This window comes from Solanum lycopersicum, chromosome 8 (assembly GCF_036512215.1).
Source record: "Solanum lycopersicum chromosome 8, SLM_r2.1".
NCBI lineage: Eukaryota > Viridiplantae > Streptophyta > Magnoliopsida > Solanales > Solanaceae > Solanum > Solanum lycopersicum.
This window is the reverse complement of record NC_090807.1, coordinates 3,205,519-3,227,617: the sequence shown is the minus strand read 5'-3', so window position 1 is coordinate 3,227,617 and position 22,099 is coordinate 3,205,519. Positions and strand designations below refer to the sequence as shown.

The window sequence follows — 22,099 nt, the reverse complement described above, 5'->3', positions numbered from 1 at the left end:
ATTTATGTTGGTCCATGGAATCAAACGAAGGTCGAAGGACCGTTCAATTACGGCATATTCAACACTCATGTTTGCATGGATTGTGACTCGTCTCCTCGCAATCCGATTCCTTATTTGATTAGCGATGTCAAGTACAAGTTTTGAGAATTAAGAACCTCTCAATAGGAGCCTTTGTCTCACAAGATCTATGTTGGTCCAGTCAAGCGATGGTCGAAAAATCATTCGATTCATTCAGGAGCATCGTAGCGCCTTCACCTACGAATGTCGCTCTCGATAGGATTGTAACTCTCATCTCAATCCAATTTCTTACAACTTGAACCTTAAAACTCATTATATGCCAAGTATTTTACGTACGTACCTCTTTAGTATCTTATCGACCTATCTATCAGTACTTGACACAAACATGCCATATGATTAAACCAAAAGAAGAAGAAAAAAAGTAAGAGAACAATGTGTTAATTTCTTATTAAAGCAAAATTGAGGGGAAAAAAAAACATTACAAATATATATGATGCCTTACTAGGCTTTTACAAAATTTTCAAATGAAGAAACAAATAATTAAGAAAACCAATTAATCATCACTTCATCATTACCATATTCTCTCATCAAGAATATGATTAATCTCATTGACAAATAATAATAATATTAACTATATATATATATTTTTTGATTTCTCATCCGATCCGATGCCCTCGATATCGATTAAATATGAATTCGTATCGAAAAGTGAATGGACTAATCTTGAGTCTCTTCAACAGGAGGCTGTGGTGGCTCATCAACATCAGTAGTTGTAGTAGTTGAACCTTCTTCATGTTCATCAGCACTATGATTTTTTTTATTTGTAGCTGTTGTAAGATGATTATAGGAACCTTTTTCTTTAAACAATTGAGAGAAATGAGGCTTGCAATAAACAAGTCCATCTAATGCTGCATATGATGAGGTGGTTAGTTTGCATCCACCATGTGCACATTTGAAGCATGATTGATGGTAAAATTCTCCATCTACTGTTACCTGTTCGGAATTTTCAAAAATGTTAATACATTTGTGTTACACTTTCCAAAAAAGTATACTACTTTTGAATGATTTCATGACATATAGGTTAGGTGAAATATTTTTTTTCGGAATTTTCAAATATGTTAGTACATTTATGTTAGATTTTCCAAAAAAAATATACTACTTTTGAGTGATTTCTTGTCATATAGGTGTCATATTTTTTGAAGCGTCTAAGCAACCTAAGAAATATCATTAGAGTATCTAATTAAATGTTATAAGGATGACACAATCTATATATGTTGCTCGAATTTTTAAAAAAATATTGAAACACTTCTATAAGATTCTCAAAAGTTTCTGAGTTATCTATTAAATATTAAGCTTGTGAAAAATGAAATAATTGAAGCTCTATTCTTTCATACTTTAAGTATACAATAATTATTACTTTAAGGGCTAATATACCATAAAGACTAATTTAAAATTTGAACTTTTTCAGGTTCGAGTTTATTGTTCTTGAATAATTTATGTGATTTTGTATAAAATAATTTTACTAATTTGTTGGAACTTTCCAGATATGTTTAGAATTTCAGCTAAAATTAATGGAGTCAAAACAAATTTTATACATATAAGGAAGAAGCAAAGTGTTGGTACATAGCTTTAATGAGCCTATTTGACATAAATTTAGATTAATCGAGCCAGTAATCAATACCTCATACTAGATGGTTAATAATACTCTCAATATTAAGTTATATGTCCTCCCGGATGAAACATATCTTATATATATATATATATATATATATTGATTGAGTAGGTCTAGGTCCAACAATCGAATCAATTACGAGTCATCTATTATTTAAACTTAATTAGTGTTAGAACATTACACAACATAACTAAATACCTTTTAAAAAATTCTTTTACCTTTTCCAATGGGTACACAGTTTTCTTGCATGATGCACATTTTTCCTGAGTGCCACAAAATAGAGAGGACAACTTGCTAGGGCTTCTGTTCTGTAATCACAAAAATATTCAAAATATTATTTATAATTAGTAACAATTTAATAAAAACATAAAAGGGATATAAGTTAAAATATTGTTGATATATTACAACAAAATTATCATCTCCGCATAATTATTTAATAAAGTAAAAACATTCAAGAGTATAATTCAGAAATTAAAGTTTATTAGTTTCCACCTCGAATTAATATATACATAATAATGACTGGTTTACATACAAATATTTATATATATTTAGTGGATTTTTTTTATATCAATATAGAGTTAAAAGGCTAGATTCTGAAAGGTATTTCAATTTACGTGACATTATTTCTGTATTTTAATCCATTCAAAAAAGAACAACATATATTTAAAAATAATGAACTTTAAATTTATTATTTTACTTTTAATGAAAAACGTTATAATCGCATGATAAGTTTAAAATCTTAAGATTAAAAGTATAAGCATATTTAATTTCACAACTCCACAAATTTTAAACCTTTTTTATTTTTCTTAAAATTACTTTTCATTTTAATTATGTCATATAAACCGGACAGAACAAAATTTTTTTTAAAAAGCTCAAAAAAATTGAAGTTGGCATAAGATACATACCAGATCATTGTTCCTCCCAACTGCACATTTGATATAAAATGAAAAAAATAATTAGGTTATGAAAATAACATAATTTAATTAGAAATATAATTTAATTAAACAAAATTTAGGAAAAAAAATACTAACGTGAAGAAGATTTCAAAGCACCACTTCCTTTCTCCTTGAGGAGTTGTTCAAAATGTGGCTTGCAAAATAATGTTCCATCCAAGCAAGAATAGTTGCTCAACTATATAATATAAATTTGAATTAACGAAAAGATCAAATAAAAATATACGATAATAACAATCAGGTAATAGTTGTGTCAACTATATTATATAAATTCGCACGAAAAGATCAAATAAAAATATACGATAATAACAGTCTGATGCACAAAGTAATTTTCAATCACATCAGATTAGAGAGAATGGTCATATCATAAGAGAGTGTTATTAATTACCATCACAGCGATACATTTTCTTTAGATAATTTCTATTCGAGTCGATCAATTCGATTTGTTAAAAAATGAATCTTCAAAAATAATCATAAAATACAGGAGATAACGTCTTAACTATATATAATACAAAGTATCATTTCATTCATCAAATCAAGTTAAATCGATCCACTTCGTTCAAAAATAAGTCTACAAAAATAAAACCATGAAATAAGAAAAATAATATACTAACTAACTATAACACAAACTATCATGTCATATATCATATCAATCGAGTCGATCAATCCAATTTGTCCACAAAAAAGGTCTTCAAGAAAATATAACACAAAGGAAATAATTTCCTAACTAACTATAACATAGACTATCATATCAATCAATCGATAGTCTTAAAAAAAACACAAAATTATAACAAAAGATATAACCTAACTAACTAAAACAAAAAACAATCATTCCATTTCTCATATCAGTCAACCAATCGATCAATTCGATTCGTTTAAAAACAAGACCTAAGTGTCATGACTATCAGTCAACCAATCGATCAATTCGATTCATTTAAAAACAAGACCTAAGTGTCATGACTAACTATAACACAAACTATCATTCCATTCATCATATTCGTCTGATCGATTGGTTTAAAAACAAGATATTAATATCCTAACTAACTATAACACAAACTATCATTCCATTCATCATATCAGTCGAATCAATCGATCAGATTCGTTCAAAAAATTAATGAAATAATTTTATTTTTTTTTAAAAAAAAAACTTACTGCAAGTCTTCCATTGCAATGGCTACATCTGAAACATGTATTATGATAATTAACACCACCTGCAGAAATCACTTCAGCAGCATACACAGTTTTATCACATGCTTTGCATTTTGTTTGGGTACCAAAACTTGACATTTTTTTTTTAATTTTTTAATTTTAATTTTGGGAATTGAGATTTGAGATCATTAATATAATTTATATATGAATGAATCTCTAATCCCCAAAGTTATAATGGAAAAAAAAAAGTTCATAGAATTAATTATGTACTAATGAACAATTAGTTGATTTATTCTTCTTTTTTAGTGGTTAGGAACCAATTTCTTAAAATGAATGGATAAGCTAAAATTCCCTAACATTAAGGACATAACACAAAAAATAAAGTAGTTATTTCAGTTGGGACAAAAAAAAAATTATTTTTAAAAATAAAAAAATGGAAAAATTTTAATAAATTGTGACTGATTTTTAATTTTTTGTCATTAAACAATTTTATTTGTGTTTAATCAGAGATAAGTTGTTTAGAAATTAAATTCATACCTGAGCATTATTTATGAAATATTATGATATAAAAATATACTTTCATACTATGTGACAAAATTATTTATTATAACGAACTAACATAAATTAAAGACCAACATAACATAGGGGCAGAAGTGCAAATCTACTTAAAAAAAAAAAGAGAAAGAGAAAACTCAATAATAAAAAATTTTTAACATCGAATCAAATCAACCGATAAAATAACATTCGACAGAATCAACATATAACATTGAAGGTTAAGATTTGCCTCGACGGTTAAAAATATAATTTTTGTTAAGTTTATACGGGTCATCGACTCATCGGTTAAATTTTTAAGAAAATTGGATAAACTATCAAATTAATAACTCGATATCAATAAAGCAATAACGTTTCATCGATTCGAATATTTACCAAAAAAAGATTTAAAGAGAAAAATGGCTTCGCCCGGACTCGAACCGGAGACCTTCAGTGTGTTAGACTGACGTGATAACCAACTACACCACGAAACCTCATTTGCTATGTTTTTCGTCGTTTAAAATTTATTAAAAAAGTGAAAACATATTTTTTTTACAAAAAATTGAATCGAAAGTGTCTAATAGTAACACTTTATATATGTATTTAGATGCGCGATTGAATATGACGAAGTTTCAATATTTAAATATAGATTTATCAAAGAATAATATTACTTTAAATAAGAGCGTATAGTTAACTTTTCGAAACAAATTCAGATGAGAATTTCTATTTGTTTTTTTTTGCCGCTTTTTGCGTGTATCTTTGTGTGGCATATCAATATAAAATTTCACATATATGTATTGGTGGAGGACATGCAACATACATAGAAGAGTATTTTTAAGTATACTTAATCAAGTGGAGAAATGTTTTTCAGACTGTCAAAAATTAAAATGTGTAAAATTTTAAAACGTTTTCAATAGTTATTCTACTATATATTAGTATTTTAAAATGTGTAAAATTTTAAAAAAATTTAATGTTTCATATTTCATTACTAAGGCCAAATTTAAATGACGATATGATTGTTCATCAGTGCTTTCAAAAAAGTTTTTCAGGCAAGTTTCGGGGTCGGGCGTATCAAAAACATTTTGGAGCGTAAATTAAAAACATAGATCCATAAGGTGTAAGTCCTAAAATTTGAGGCATAAGCCCTAAACATAAAAACGTAAATTCTGGGCGTAAAAACGTACGCCGAGGCGTTTTTAATGTAATTTTTGAATTTTTTGAATGATATTTCTCAAATAACAATGATAATTTTTTTTCTTCATTATTGAATATTAAAACTTTATCTCACATAAAAATCATAATTTATTAAAAAGTTTACTTTTGCTTATTTTATTAGTAATAAAACTAAAAATTGAATATACATGCGACTATGCCCCGTAGATCCATGGGACTTACGCCTCGTGTCTCGAGGCTTACAACTCGCCCCATATCGTATAAAACGCCTCGCCTCACCACCCCGCCTTTTAAAACGTTGTTGTTCATTATTAAAAATAGTATTAAAAAGATATTGACACTCAAAATTTTATTAGTTTCACATAAAAATTAAGATAGAAGAAATAATATATATTATTAAAGTTTATTTAAAAAGTATTATAAATTATTATACGAAAAAGGTTAAAATTGCCCCGAACTATGCGAAATAGACCACTTATACCCTCAATTACATTTTGGGATTAAAAGTACCTCCGCCGTTGCCCTAGGAGACCAGAAATACCCTCAAGAGTTAACACCTCATTTTTTTAGTGACGTGACATGCCACATGGGACTAATCCCTCCACCTAAGCGTTGCCAACTAAGATTCACTACAAAAGAACTTGACCTTTAGTGGCGACAAAGTTGCCACAAAATCCCAAAATTTTGCCACTAAAGGTTACGAGTGATTTTTAGTGATGACTAAGGCTCCAACAACCATTTGCTAATAAAACCTATTTTTTCAACCAAAAAAAATATGATGATTAATTTTTAATTGCAACCTAAGTTTCTAAAATAAATAACTTGCAATATCAATATTAAAAACACTCAATATTATTACGAAAAATTATGAAAATTACTTTTCGATTCACATCTCCTACTATATAATTCATCCTTTTACATTTTATATGTTTTTATATATAACATAAAAATAAAACATACAATGTCTTCAAACTCCTACTTAATCGATATCATTTTTGTTTTTTAAAAACAATGAAGAAAAAAACACAAAATTAGAATTTAACATTAAAAACTTTTAGTGATGATTTTTTGGGCTTTTGTGGCGATTATTGTCGTCGCTAAAGGTCTAGTTCTTTTTGTAGTGAATCCTAGTTGGCAACGCTTAGGTGGAGGGATTAGTCCCATGTGGCATGCCACGTCACTAAAAAATTGGGGTGTTAACTCTTGAGGGTATTTGTGGTCTCCTAGGATAACAACGGGGGTATTTTTGCTCCAAAAATGTAATGAAGGATATAAATGGTCTATTTCGCTTAGTTCAAATATTGAAAAATTATATAAAAAGTGATTAACTCTTTAAATTCTATTTTGCCACATAAATTTGGAATAAAGAAGAAACGTATGTTATTTATAAAAATAATGTTAAAAATACAATAGTACTATAAGTCATAATAATTGATTAACAACTTATTAAAAAATAAAATAAAATATACAACACGACTTGGCTGCTTCTTCAAATTTCATTTGCATCACATTAAATTGACCATTAATTCTGCACTTTTTTCCTTTTAATTTTGTTTTACATTTTCTTTTTAACTTGTTATATATTTAAAAATTACAGTAATAAAACTTTTAGTTACAATAATTGATAAGTTAAAATATTTAAAAATAATATAAAAAATTATTTGACTTTCAAAATTCTATGAGTGATACATAAAATGAATTAGAGTAAATGACATATATTATTTGACAATAAAGTAAAAAGTATTATAAGTCTCAATAATTAACAACTTATAAATTTATCATATTCTATTTAAACAAAGAACTACATACACACTAATGAAGAATGTAACACTATTTCAATAAAGGAATTAAGATACTATTTCAACAAAGTAAAATACATATATTAGGGTAAAATATAACAATATTTCAACAAAGTAATACACACATTAGAGGAGAGTGTAATAGTGTATGAATCCATTTAGGTTTTGAAATATTCAGCTCCATCTAACAAGATCCAAGATCCATATCATGTAACTCATTTTTAATCATTCCCTTAAAAACATCAAACAACTATTCTAGGATATTTTTTGAAAAATAAACTCTAAACCCTCATTTTCTGTATAATGGAATAGGTTTTCAAACTTCACTTGCTTTCCCATTTTATTTTTTTATTTTGAGATCCAAAAGTTATTTTTTGATAAATTTTTTTACTTTTCTATGGTCTTAAACTCTTTGTCTATATATATATATATCAAAATATTTTTAATCTTATGATCTTAAATATATTATGTGGGAGTTAAATTTAAAAATTGATAAACATAAAAGAAATATTCTTTAATGTTTCGACATGAACTAAAAGAAAGACATAATATAATATTTTTTGTTTATTAAAAAATAATTGTAACAATTCTATTATAGGTATGTTAAGTAGTTCGTTAGATTATTGAAGCTAAGGTGTATAGTTAAAAGAGTTGATATATTTTAAGTAGTTTATTTGTCTATGTAATAGACGCTTTAAAAACATAAATGAAAAATATTTTTAATAAATTTGAATTAAAAGTGTCTAATAATGACACTTTTATTATTTATGTAATTGAATGCACAATTGAATATGCTAAAGTTTCAATATTTAAAATATTTATTAATAAATTTAAGAAATTATCTATGTATTATTTCTTTTTTTCAATTCTTGCTGCTATATATTGTAGTACTAGAAATTCAAAATTTCGAACCATACTTAAAAGTTTGTCATCTTTTAATGCTTTAGTGGAATCTCGTCATCAACATCTAAGTTAGGGCATCCCATTAGTAAATCAGTTTGGTCCGATTTATCAGAAAGCTCAGAAATTGTCACATAAATGAGCTTTAACTCTAATTTTTTACTTTCAAAGTGTCACATAAATTGGAACGACGTTAGTAAAAGCTCATACTCCAATCAAATTGAATCTCAAATGAAAATAGTACTACCTTTCTGACGTAACCATACTCACTCTCCTTTTCAGAATCTTCAAATGTAGTAAGAGGGGGAGGGGGTATTAATCCGTTGTCGTACTCGTCTGCTTGTCTGGTTCTCTCATGACACATTTATATATTATGCCTTATTTTTATATACGTGCATAGAAAAAGTATTGTACCTAAATGCACTAAATAAGTTTTCGATAAATGAGAATCAATTAAATTCCCTTCATATCATCTAGCTTCACACACCCCAGTCTAATCATGTTAGAACCATCGATAGCATTTGCAACTTATTCTTTCTGATCGATATATAAATAGTTAGACATGAAACTTTCTTCGCGAAAAAGCTCATATGTCTCACGATGATAAAAGTGAATGGAATAAAATACAAAATGATTTCTAACACAAATGAAAAATGTAGGTTCAAGCGCGTTCATGACATTAAACATTCAAAACTACATATATATAAGTATATGTTAGCATGATGAAACAATTTGGAAACTCAAACTTACAAACTAAGAAATCGAATCATCTGTCTCAATATATATGACAAAAACCGCGTCCAAATTCATCCAAATCTCCACTAACATGCACTCCAATCTTATCTACTCTATCAGAACCTGAACAAACCCCTTTGCTAGTGAAATTAGCATAACAACTAGAACCCTTTTGCATGTTACTTCTTATCATACTGAGACCTTAGCCTTGGTGCACTCATAGACCGCGTTTTTGCCTTAGCTGCCTCGGTGTATGACATGTAATTTGGATGATTATTCGAGTATTCATCACTCGTGTAGCTTCGTGTACTACTCTTTGTTGGCGTAAATGGTCCTGTCCTAGAACGAGTACATCTCGATGATGTTGTAGGACCCTATATATATGGATTCAAAATGAACTGACATGATCAGTCAAACATTATCGTCACATATAAAAAGTAAAATGAAATGAGGAAGATGATGTGTTTACTTACATGATGAATAGATTGAGTAGACTTCGCGTTGAAAGGAGGTGATTCAAAAACCATAGATCGTCCTAAACGAGCTCTAGATTGAGCCCTTATCAACGCTTGCATACGTCTTAGCATATCCGCGGCTTGTTTCCTTACAATGTGTCCTCTTGCTAGGGCTTGAAATTTCACAAGCCCCTTCAGTGCGCGTAAAGCTCTCCTTGACTTTAAATTTAAACACAATATGGAAAATTAGTACGAATGTATGATCAAGTGTCGTTCGTATTTTTTTTTAAAATAATTAAATGGTGCAAAGACGAATACAAGAACTAGAGCTAGTGAATTTTTTTAAAAATAAAATAAATTGTGATGTTGAACTTACTCATAGTGTGAATGTATAGAAAAATTTCATAGAATTTTAAAGTACACTTAGGACCACAAATTTTTCAGAGTTTTAGACAATCTGGTCCAAAATAGTCTACTTCCCTTTTTCCTGTAAATATTTGACCATGCATGTGCTAACACCCCACCCCATTGCCGACCTCACCAACCCATGCATTCCCAAAAAAAATATATATAAATTTGCATCGATCGATGGTTAATTTGAGCGCAACTCAACTATTTATCGACCAAGTTGATCTCATTAAACATCACTAAGTAACTCAACTGATCAAAACTTAAGCAGAGGAGAAAAAACATATAGCTAATTTGTTTGTTTTAGTTTTTTTTTGAACCCTGATTTCACATGGAGTATATTGTATTCTTTATTCAACGTAGGTACGTAACTTTATATCCAAAAAAAGTTTAGGGTGACTCAATTTCTCAACTAGAGCGTATATTGGGAACCGGTTCTTCCCACCCCCAACCCCCCCCCCCCCCAAAAAAAAACTCTCAACTATAGAAGGTTTAATTCCCTTCTAATACAATTTTTAATATTTAATTGCCATAAAAACAACTTATTTTTCCGAAGAACTCATATTAAACACAATTCAAAACTCTCAGATTATTTTTTTCACACGAGTAAATACCTGCACATAAAATAAAACAGACAGAGAATACGTATAATAGAACTAACCAGATGAGCTCGAAAATGTGATTGTATCACAACGGCAGCCCACTCCTCGCCGCTCCACATCGTTGCACGGATCACACTACTAGTCGTCAAGCTGGAGTGGACCTCATAAATCGCGGGGTCCACTCCAGCACTACTATTCATGTAGTGTGATTTTTCGTGATGTTGTTGAAAATCTTTATCTTTGTAGGATTTGACATCACCCCGTTTCTTCTTATTAGTGGAAGAAATAGAAGAGTCATTTTTCTTGAAGCCAAGAAGTGCTTTAAACCATTTGGATGCTTTGCCCATATTATTGTAATAATAATTGTTTGATTAGAAAAAAAAAGAATTTGTTTTTGTCAATGAGAAGAGAGAAAGTGGTTGAAAAGAAAAGTGAGTGAGAAATAAAGGAAGTTGTGAGCAAGTCAAATATATCTTGTAGGACATCAATATATTATTGGAGAAGGAGAAATTGGAGAGGAATTGTTTTCGATGTGGGACTTTTCAGCGTGAATTTGGACTCAGGTTTTATATGGATTTCGAATATTAAAAAGAGAGAGAAAAATAGGAAAAAGGATTACGATAAAGTGGAAAGTCAAACACTCATTATTAAAATAAAAGTATTTCAGATAGCCGAGTAATTCAACTAATAAATTCTTCCAATCACTAAGTCATTTTATTTTCCCTATTAAGATCTCATTTTCGGATTAAATCTAAATTCTTGTATTAAAATTTTATTTAAAGGGGCTAAGGTATTATTATCTAATAAAGACAACTTAACATCTAACATTCAAACTTAAAAGACTTCTATTTACGAACTCAAGCTCACTCATTTTTTAATTTTTTATTCGATATCTAAAATTGATATGAAAATTCTATTTAAATTTGGATTACGCTTTTTAGAAATCGAGGATGCCAATAAATTTTTATATTCTCTTCATTATCAATGGCTCATAAAAATATATTACTTTGACAAAAGTTGCATTAAAAATTCTCTCCTTTTATTTTAACAAAAAAAAATTAAAAAATCTGAGTATTCAGATTACAAGTTTTGTCTGTAATATGGATATATTGAAATAAAAATAATTTAAGATTCTATATATTAGTGAGTCACTTTTTAACAAATATATATTTTGATGTAAACGCTTTTTGTTGTTACTACTATATATTTATGTGTCACTTGTTATTTCTATATATTTATTATTAGTCATATACATATATATATATATATATATACACACACACACACTAGAGAAGTATGGCCCGTGCCGAACACGGGCCCAATATTTGATATTCTAAAGTAATTTTTGTTTTGCAGTTATTTGATGTAAAGTTGTCAAAAAGAAAACATAAAGACATAACTACTTTAATGTAAAAATAGGTCGTATAAGTACTTATTTTACACGGGAGAATGTCTTCCCAAGTAATATAGGCATTGCATATATCCAAAACAAAACTACACCAATAATGGCTAATAAATTTGACTTAGACAATCAAGTTCAAGACAAACAGTACATTATTTCATCTCTTTACACAAAAGGAAGAAAACGCCAAATGAAAGCAGCCCCGCGGAATCAAATTCACCTACTACCCGAGAAATCAGCTTTTGATCTAGTAACGATTGGATCTTCCCTATGGATGAAACATGAAGAAAAATTGTGTATGCAATCACAACCTATAAAGGGAATATGGAGATGACATAGCTGATAAAAAATTAATTCGTAATAACGTGATAAATAAGTCATATATCATAAGACAAATAGCAAACCATTAAGAAACTCTTGCAAAAGCAAGCTAGAAGAAACAATCAAACACAAATTACAAAATCATAAAAGATCAAATAGCATATATCATGCTATTAACTTTTGCTTTCATCTTCATCTCATAACCATTTATGTGCTATAAGTTCCTTCTCAATCATGACGAATAAACTGCACAAACATAATAAACTTTGTATGTTCTATACAAAAAAAATAAAATAAAATAAGCAACAAATAAAAACAATTTAAACAGTCTTCTCATAGTAGAAGTATACTCGTGTTCTCTTAGGGACCTTTAGAGGAGCTCAATTAACACAGAAAATCAGTCAGCAGTCATTATTAATATACAAACTACAATTCGACAATTCTTTTTCCACAGAAAATGTGTTACAGGGACACAAAATTTAAAAGGTGCAAAAAATAATTTGGAATGTACTTGAAAGACTTAAAAATACAACTTACATTTATTTTTGAATAATATTCTCTCTTCTCCAACAGACAACATGAAAGTTAAGTGAAGTTGTGCAGTCGAAGTCTCATTCAGTCAAGTTGGAAATTTTACCGATCTTATTCATTTTTCTTCAACCCGGTAAAGCTATGCATTCTTTTCTATATCCTGATTAGTCTGTCAACTGTAGATTTACAAATATCTTCTCATCAAGAAATATTTCACATAAAAATAAATCAATCGAAGAAGGAAGATTAATGAACATTACAACCTCATCTTCAAGACAAACTTTGTAGAAAGAAGGTACCACCCAGTCAAGCAGGGATGTTTTTGTTTTTATAAATCAAAAGCCAATCTACTGTAATGTGTCAGCCAAAAACAATCTTGAACCAACACATGAATGACACAAGCATACTTGTTCAGTTTCTTCAACTGTGAATAAATATCTTCTTTATTCATCAACCTCATATTTCTAGGTGCGCTTCATAATAGTCTCTTTCTTGGACTTGTTTCTGCTCCTGCAGAACCTCTTCACATACTCCTAATTAACAAACCAAGCTCAATTAATATTGAGGCAACGCGACCATGAAGTGTCATAACATGACCAACTACCACCATTGAAGGTGTTCCAATTATAATGATTGTCTCACATGTTTTTCTCTTATGGAGTCTTACAATTCAGCATGTAATATATCAAGATCAATATTTAACACCAATGTGGCAGTATGATGGGAATCTTCATTAGCTTTTATTTATGATGGGTAAAATCCATGTTGCTCGGACTCTTAAAAAATGTTATTGGGTGTGTGTCAGATCCTTCAAAAATAGTACATTCTTGGAGGATCCAACAAAGATGCAATAATATTTTTGGAGAGTGCAGGACTTTTCTTAGAGTAGATTTAAACAGAAAATTCAGTAAATCTGACCACACACATATGAAAAACGGGGAAGCATCACACTCTAGTAGCTGACTATGTAAATACGGATTAAAGGAATGAGAATCACTTATCCCAGAGGAGAAAGTTGGGGCTTCTGTAAATGATAGTTACTGTATTGAGAAAAAAAAAAAGGAGGGCTTAAGCAGAAAAAGTTATCACTTAACGTTTGTAGCTTCAGGGATCAACCAAGCCCTAAAGAGGATTTGAAATCGAATAGTTCATCATCATTCGATGAGAACATTAGCAAAGGTACTACACGTAATAATCCCATTTTTCCGCTTGAGAGGCCAATGTGGAAGTGTCAAGCATCCAAGGCACCTACATGTGTTGAACAACATAAGGTGATGCAGTCATAGTCTTGGTATTTTCGTTTCAAGAAGTGCGGCAAGTCCTATTACGGTAGTGTCATGTATGTTCTTTTTCCTTCTTTCTCAAGTTTAGGCCTTTTCAGTCCAATTCCATTTTTCCTTGTTATGGGCATTGTAATGTTTTGAACATACAATTGTGTACAATATTTATATTTATTTAATTTCTTACCGATTCTGTACTGAGCATGAAAGATACCCACATATACTTTTGTCTAGCAAGCAGAACAAAAATAAGATGGAGAGACAATTGAGAATTTTCAGACAGCTTCCTGCGTACTCAAGTCATGTGTGAAATGGCCATGCGTTGCTTTGACCAATAAGAACTATGAAAACCAACTTTACTCCTCATATGATATTGGTTCATTGACCATCCAGATTACACATGTCCACATAGCTACGTCCTACTTTATTATTTTAGGGTCTCACTTCGAGTCAGAATTTGGGTTGATGAATGAATCAAATTAATCTCTCTACACATTTTTGTCATATTGACAGAATGCAGGCTGTAGTTATATTCAGGTTCACATCCACCAGCTACCTTTGAATAGGTACTTAATAATAATACGAAGCAACACACACAGAGAATTTTTATAGAATCACACATCATAATATAAAAAACATCACACAGCGGACCTGCAACTTTTATAGAATACTGCAAGATGTAAAGTCAAAACTGCATATTACATGATGGGATAATTCTTGTAGTATCCTATGAAATAGGTAAAAATATCAACACTGCATCTTAAAAGATATTTAACAATCTACATAAATTAATATTGCAGTGTAAATTATATAGAATATGCATGTGGTTGACCCTGACATATGTACACCACCATAATAGCTAAAACACAAGAGCGGCTCAAGCATATTAGTGGCAAAGCAAAAATCAAATGGGGCCTTAAACTTGAATTGTTAAGAACTTTTATATAAACGATTTCTTCTAATTTTCAACTGATAGTATAATCATTTTTATTTTAAATTATTTTTCATGATGTGCAGTACTCCAAATATGTCAATTTTCTTCTAATGATTCCTTCATTTTCATGAAAAGTTTACTTTTTCTACAAATAATATTTAATATTTGTTAAAAAAAAAAACCTATAACCTATTACTATTTAAAATGAGCCCCCTTCAAATTTGGGGTCCTAAGGCACATGTGTTTTTTTAAAACTGTCGAGCTACCCCTGCTAAGACAATTCACAGAAGAATATGATGTAAACACTTGCTCGATATTTACTTATTAGATTTCACGTGCTATTTAGATTTGTTTAAACTTTCAAGAAGCTTAATGTTGTTATTCCTATTCCTTTCTCTGTCGAATATCATTTTACACAATCTTCTTTTGTTTCCAGACCCTCTTAGAATGAATTGCAACATATTTAAAAACATACTTGAACTGAAAAAAGTGTTCCTTAACAAATTCACATGAACTGTGTTGGTACTTTACATGTTTTCACGCAGACATAACAAAACAGAACTGTAGCAGAAACTGATACCTTGCATTAGCAATAAGATAATTCAAATCTTCAATGGTAGTTGACCTCAGACTCAAGCACGATCATCAGCTGTCCTTGATATTTCTCTGCTAAAATCTAAAAAGACAAAGACTATTTATAATAAGATAATCGGACATATCATCAAGCACCTTAAGTGCATAATCTGGACGATTCAATTTTACATTTCAATTTGCCACCTTAAATTTTGAGCAAGATAATTTAGTTAGACACTAATTAGATGATAACAAAGTAAAATCATCGAAGCAAATCGAGTACAATTACATGTAAGTTAAAATTTACTTGTCTTGTATGCAAAGGTTTTACACACTATTACCCTATTATTTTATACCTCAAATACTTGCACGGAGTAAACTGTTCCAAATACATTTTGAAGTCATAAAATGGAAAGAAAGAGAGAAAATTGGACTAACTTGAAATTGGTAGGCAGTGATGTGGAGTATTGTTGAAGCTTGTTCCAGAAAAGTTGGGAATTTTGAATAATTTCGTGGTACTCATTTTCCGGTGAGAGAGGCTCTATTGGATAGCCTTGCCAAATGCCAATGCAACTGCTAGTTGCTAAAAATTTTCAGAAAAATAAAAAGAAAAAAAAAGAAAATGCCTACAACTCTTCGACCAAGACTAATTTGGAGGAAGAAATGCATCAATTTTACAGAGAAAAGAGAGATAAAAAAGAAATCAGTTGTTTCTTACATGTCTGTCAAAAAAAGAAAACTTGGAGGTCATTGACCTAAAATACATACACGTGGGCATTGAACTCAAAATAGGCCTAATTTATTGTACACATTTTGCTAGTTTTAGCTAGCGTTTGGCCATAGATTTCCAAATATTCTTGGCAAATATTATTTGAGTGAAAATTTGGGTGAAATTTCACCATGTGTTTGGCCATAAAATTTGGGAAATATATTTCACCTTATTAGAAAAATATGATTTATACACACAAGTTTTAAAAACAATCAAAATTAACTAAGAGTTTGTATTACAAGTCAATGAATGTTCGTTACAACAATAACAAATAATGTCCATGACACTAAAGCAGTGTGGTAATTTGAAGTGAGTGCAACAAGAATTATTCCATACATCGTGAAGTAGACAAAGTACATGACTTTGTTACCTAAAGCCAATTGTTAATAATTTTCATCAACAATCATATCATTATTTAATATTCACTACATATTTCATCACTATTTTGGTGTTCACGTAAAAAATGATGTAATACAACGCAAGCAACTACTAGAGAGGGTGTTTTTGTAAAAGATAAAAGATTGGGGTAAAATTTTAATTTTTAAAAGATCCCAAATAATGAGATTTGGCCCAAATACTAGAAAAAACTAGTATTTGGAAATTTGGGATATTTGTCAAAAATAATTGGCAAATAATGGCAAATTATATGGACAAACATTATTTGCCAAATTTTTCCCAAATATTATTTGGAAAATTTATGGCCAAACGGGCCCTTAGTACAACTACATATAGCAGTGTTCGTACTCCTCAAGTGTCACTTCTAATAAAGAGAGATATATGGTGTTTCCATCCCTTCCAATTTATTTGCATTATTTTCTAATTACCTAATCAGGCTGCAAAAAAAATATTACAAAATATTTTATGTTTGAAAATAAATGACTTTAAATTTTTTATTTTATTTTAAATAAATTTTCTTATATATTATTAATGTCATGACATATATAAAACGGTAGATTTCAAAGATCTAACAACTACACAAATATATTGAAATAAAGGGAATTAGGGTAGAATACCACCACTCCATCCTCAACACCTCAATCCGATGCTAAATTATCCAATTCAATACCATAAGGCCCTTACCCATGGTCATGAACATCAATTCAATATAAAAACCATCATACTCAATGAAACTAGGTCAATTAAATATAGATTCATCAATATAACACAATCTATACATCAATTGAATACAATTATTACATCATTCATTAGCCCATAGAAAACTACACTAGAATTCATAAGCATTTAGTCAACCCATAAAGTAGTCAAAAACTAGGGTTCATCAATTACATGGGTTCATAGGTTAATTGAGTTAAAATCATCTAATTAAGAACATTTTAATCAATATATAATGCTTAAAAACCTTTAATGCAATAACCCATGTATAGATCATAAAATTGGACCAGTCATCTTTGAAAACTTCAGAAAATTCTTTGAAAGTTGGGCTACTTGATGAATAGAGTTTTAAGGATCAAAAACCATACCTCAACGGATCTAATTCTTAAATTTGATGAAGAATCTCCATTCAATTCTCCAATCCAATCCCTTCCTTGAATTTTGGCTCCAATAGAGTTCTAGGGAATTTCTAAGGGACTTTGGATTTTGATTTGGAAGAATGAAATTTTCTGGTGTCAAAGATTTATAAACACATCTAAAATACCCAAAATACCCTTTAGGAACTGATCAAAGTCTTATTTGTACGTGGGGTGAATTTATCAATTCACCCTTGAACTTATAGTGACTGCGCAGGAAAAATTGTACCATCGACGGCTCGTCCCTTGACCAACAGGCTGTTCTTTTGGTCCGCGTTTGGGGAATGAGGTTCTTTGGCCCCTCCTTCCTCACGCCTAAGTATGCAGCGACGAATCCCCACCTATGGGGCATCGATTGCCTCGGTAGGTTGGGCTGTCTTGAGTAGTCTTGGCCACCAACATGGGTCCTTCCTCAAGGACCCTTGGATGGTCCTTGGGGATGTTTGCCCAGAAGTTTCCAACCCAAAAATAATCGTACACAAATTTAGGACCTCTCACATGAATTTATAATTTTTTTATAATTTGACTCAAAAAAAATCATAATAAATAATATCGAACGAAGGGAGTAAATCTTTTCCATTAATTTGGATTGTTATTATAAGTCAAATTAATGGAAATTGGGATCTACAATTGGGTGGAAAAACTTTAGTATTTATTATTTGGAATGTTCTTTTTCATGCAATTGGCTAGACTTTATTTGAACTCATAAATTACGATTAAATACCTTAGTTTCTTTTCTCTCTAGGCTAACACATGCATTGACTATTGAGATGTATTTTGTACTAGAAATTCAAAATTTTAAACTTGGGGTGTAAAAAATGAACACAAATATACGTAATTCGTCCAAAATTTTAAGGGTTGAACTCAAGATAATTTGAATTGAGTTCAATTTTAACTCATTTGAAGATAATTCTCAATTGAGCCCAATTCAATCTCCTATTTTAACCCGTTAAGATATGTTTCTATATTGAATGTATAAATTATTATCTATTTTGCATCTTTTAGGATTTATGTATCAATTTGTTACTTTTTAAACAAAAAATTTTTGAGCGGAAATTCAAATTTTGATTACAAAATTAAATATCAATATATTAAATTTTTTAGATTAATCGGGTCAAGTTGGGCGGATCAAGACCCAACCCATTTTTTAGTCCATTTGAGCCAAAAGCAAACTTGGGCGGGTCAAGACCCAACCCGATTTCTATTCAACTCATTGTAATATTTCCAATTACCCCCACTTCAAACCATACAAGAAAGTACTAATAAATAATTAAGTTCTATTTATTTTTAGGCATAATATATATATATATATATATATATATATATATATGACCCCAAAACTTGGCTTCAATTTTTAACTTTGACCTTCAACTTTCGTAATGCACAAACAGACACTTCAACTATCTAACTTTTAAATAAATAAACACATGAGTCCTACATGACACAATACAAGTAGAACACCACGTAGGACAAAAAATGACATGTAGGACATGTGTGTCTATTTATTCAACTTTATATAAGTTTAAGTGTTTATTTGCGCACATCCAAAGTTGAAAGACATAAATATGATTTGAAGCTAAGTTAATGACACATTTATATATTATGCCTTATTTTTATATACGTGCATAGAAAAAGTATTGTACCTAAATGCACTAAATAATTTTTCGATAAATGAGAATCAATTAAATTCCCTTCATATCATCTAGCTTCACACACCCTAGTCTTATCATGTTAGAACCATCGATAGCATTTGCAACTTCTTCTTTCTGATCGATATATAAATAGTTAGACATGAAACTTTCTTCGCGAAAAAGCTCATATGTCTCATGATGATAAAAGTGAATGGAGTAAAATACAAAGTGATTTCTAACACAAACGAAAAATGCAATTTCAAGCGCGTTCATGACATTAAACATTCAAAACTACATATATATAAGTATATGTTAGCATGATGAAGCAACTTGGAAACTCAAACTTACAAACTAAGAACTCGAATCATCTGTCTCAATATATATGACAAAAATCGCGTCCAAATTCATCCAAATCGCCAGTAACATGCACTCCAATCTTATCTACTCTATCAGAACCTGAACAAACACCTTTGCTAGTGAAATTAGCATAACAACTAGAACCCTATTGCATGTTACTTCTTGCGTACTTCTTATCATACTGAGACCTTAGCCTTGGTGCACTCATAGACCGCGTTTTTGCCTTAGCTGCCTCGGTGTATGACATGTAATTTGGATGATTATTCGAGTATTCATCACTCGTGTAGCTTCGTGTACTACTCTTTGTTGGCGTAAATGGTCCTGTCCTCGAACGAGTACATCTCGATGATGTTGTAGGACCCTATATATCAGGATTCAAAATGAACTGACATGATCAGTCAAAAATCATCGTCACATATAAAATGTAAAATGAAATGAGGAAGATGATGTGTTTACTGACATGATGAATAGATTGAGTAGACTTCGTGCTGAAAGGAGGTGATTCAAAAACCATAGATCGTCCTAAACGAGCTCTAGATTGAGCCCTTATCAACGCTTGCATACGTCTTAGCATATCCGCGGCTTGTTTCCTCACAATGTGTCCTCTTACTAGGGCTTGTAGTTTCACAAGCCCCTTCAGTGCGCGTAAAGCTCTCCTTGACTTTAAATTTAAACACAATATGAAAAATTAGTACGAGTGTATGATTAAGTGTCGTTCGTTTTTTTTTTTTGAATAATTAAATAGTGCAGAGACGAATACAAGAACTAGAGCTAATGAATTTTTTAAAAAATAAATAAATTGTGATGTTGAACTTACTCATAGTGTGAATGTTTAGAAAAATTTCATAGAATTTTAAAGTACACTTAGGACCACAAATTTTTCAAGAGTTTTAGACAATCTGGTCCACACTGGTCCAAAATAGTCTACTTTCCTTTTTCCTGTATATATTTGACCATGCATGTGCTAACCCCACCCCCTCACCCCCTGCCAACCTCACCAACCCATGCATTCCCAAAAAAAATACATATAAATTTGCATCGATCGATGGTTAATTTGAGCGCAACTCAACTATATTATCGGCCAAGTTGATCTCACTAAACATCACTAAGTAACTCAACTGATCAAAACTTAAGCAGAGGAGAAAAAACATATAGCTAATTTGTTTGTTTTTTTTTAACCCTGATTTCACATAGGCTTATAGCTGTACACAAATATTATATGTGATATATTTAAGTTTTTAAGTTTAAGAAAAAATTATAATTAACTGCACACACATAAATATTGCAACATATTTAGGATCATAATTCTTTAAAAAATATATATTTCTTGAATTTTCATATTAAGTGAAATGGTTAATTTTATAGATAAAACATGTTTGTCTCTCACCATCTAAACATTTTCTAAAATCGAAACTATAGTGATGAACTATGGAAGGTTTAATTCCCTTATAATATAATTTTTAATATTTGATTGCCATAAAAACAATTTATTTTTCCGGAGAACTCATATTAAACACAATTCAAAACTCTCAAATTATTTTTTTCACACGAGCAAATATCTTCACATAAAATGAAATAGAAAGAGAGTACGTAAATAGAACTAACCAAATAAGCTCGAAAATATGATTGTATCACAACGGCAGCCCACTCCTCACTGTTCCACGTTGTTGTACGGATCACACTACTAGTCGTCAAGCTGGAGTGGACCTCATAAATCGCGAGGTCCACTCCAGCACGACTATTCATGTAGTGTGATTTTTCATGATGTTGTTGAAAATCTTTATCTTTGTAGGATTTGACATCACCCCATTTCTTCTTATTAGTGGAAGAAATAGAAGACTCATTTTTCTTGAAGCCAAGAAGTGCTTTGAACCATTTGGATGCTTTGCCCATATTATTGTAATAATAATTGTGAGATTAGAAAAAAGAGAATTTGTTTTTGTCGATGAAAAGAGAGAAAGTGGTTGAAAAGAAAAGTGAGTGAGAAATAAAGGAAGTTGTGAGCAAGTCAAATATATCTTGTAGGACATCAATATATTATTGGAGAAGGAGAAATTGGAGAGGAATTGTCTTCGATGTGGAACTTTTCAGCGTGAATCTGGACTCATGTTTTATATGGATTCCAAATATTAAAAAGAGAGAGAAAAATAGGAAAAAGGGTTACGATAAAGTGGAAAGTCAAACACTCATTATTAAAATTTCAGATAGTCGAGTAATTCAACTAATAAATTCTTCCAATCACCAAGTCATTTTATTTTACCTATTAAAATCTTATTTTCGGATTAAATCTAAATTCTTGCATTAAAATTTTATTTTAGGGGCTAAGGTATTATTATCTAATAATATGAAAATCCTATTTAAATTTGGATTGCGCTCT

At 30.2% G+C, this 22,099-nt stretch overlaps 3 protein-coding genes, 1 long non-coding RNA gene and 1 other non-coding gene across 8 annotated transcripts; all 5 read right to left on the bottom strand.

The window, feature by feature from the left end:
- Window positions 1–440: 440 nt before the first annotated feature.
- LOC101251110 (LIM domain-containing protein WLIM2b-like) lies at window positions 441–4,036 on the bottom strand. The gene is made up of 5 exons (XM_019215094.3): window positions 3,796–4,036; window positions 2,722–2,821; window positions 2,596–2,615; window positions 1,909–1,998; window positions 441–1,011 (listed from the first exon to the last, which is right to left on the bottom strand). Exons 1-5 carry the CDS (start codon window positions 3,928–3,930, stop codon window positions 736–738), a joined length of 621 nt encoding a protein of 206 aa, XP_019070639.1. The 5' UTR covers window positions 3,931–4,036; the 3' UTR covers window positions 441–735.
- A 707-nt stretch (window positions 4,037–4,743) lies between these two features.
- On the bottom strand, window positions 4,744–4,817 carry TRNAV-AAC (transfer RNA valine (anticodon AAC)). Its single transcript has one exon. It is a non-coding gene; the product is annotated as a tRNA-Val (tRNA).
- A 4,052-nt stretch (window positions 4,818–8,869) lies between these two features.
- Window positions 8,870–10,847, bottom strand: LOC101261345 (SUN family protein SUN20). Its single transcript, XM_004244673.5, has 3 exons — window positions 10,455–10,847; window positions 9,404–9,604; window positions 8,870–9,304 (listed from the first exon to the last, which is right to left on the bottom strand). Exons 1-3 carry the CDS (start codon window positions 10,740–10,742, stop codon window positions 9,110–9,112), a joined length of 684 nt encoding a protein of 227 aa, XP_004244721.3. The 5' UTR covers window positions 10,743–10,847; the 3' UTR covers window positions 8,870–9,109.
- Window positions 10,848–11,798: 951 nt separating this feature from the next.
- On the bottom strand, window positions 11,799–17,819 carry LOC104648614 (uncharacterized). Of its 4 annotated transcripts, none has more exons than XR_011211056.1 (5): window positions 17,687–17,819; window positions 15,444–15,539; window positions 12,913–13,182; window positions 12,656–12,825; window positions 11,799–12,108 (listed from the first exon to the last, which is right to left on the bottom strand). It is a non-coding gene; the product is annotated as an uncharacterized lncRNA (long non-coding RNA). The 4 variants fall into 4 exon arrangements; XR_011211057.1 differs by lacking the exon at window positions 12,913–13,182 and adding an exon at window positions 15,875–16,009 and having other exon boundaries at window positions 11,799–12,065; window positions 17,687–17,816; XR_011211055.1 differs by lacking the exons at window positions 12,913–13,182; window positions 17,687–17,819 and adding an exon at window positions 15,875–16,193.
- Window positions 17,820–19,597: 1,778 nt separating this feature from the next.
- Window positions 19,598–21,725, bottom strand: LOC101261050 (SUN family protein SUN19). Its single transcript, XM_004244672.5, has 3 exons — window positions 21,328–21,725; window positions 20,183–20,383; window positions 19,598–20,083 (listed from the first exon to the last, which is right to left on the bottom strand). The coding sequence occupies exons 1-3, from the start codon at window positions 21,613–21,615 to the stop codon at window positions 19,868–19,870; spliced, it is 705 nt and encodes a 234-aa protein (XP_004244720.1). The 5' UTR covers window positions 21,616–21,725; the 3' UTR covers window positions 19,598–19,867.
- Between the last annotated feature and the right edge of the window lie 374 nt (window positions 21,726–22,099).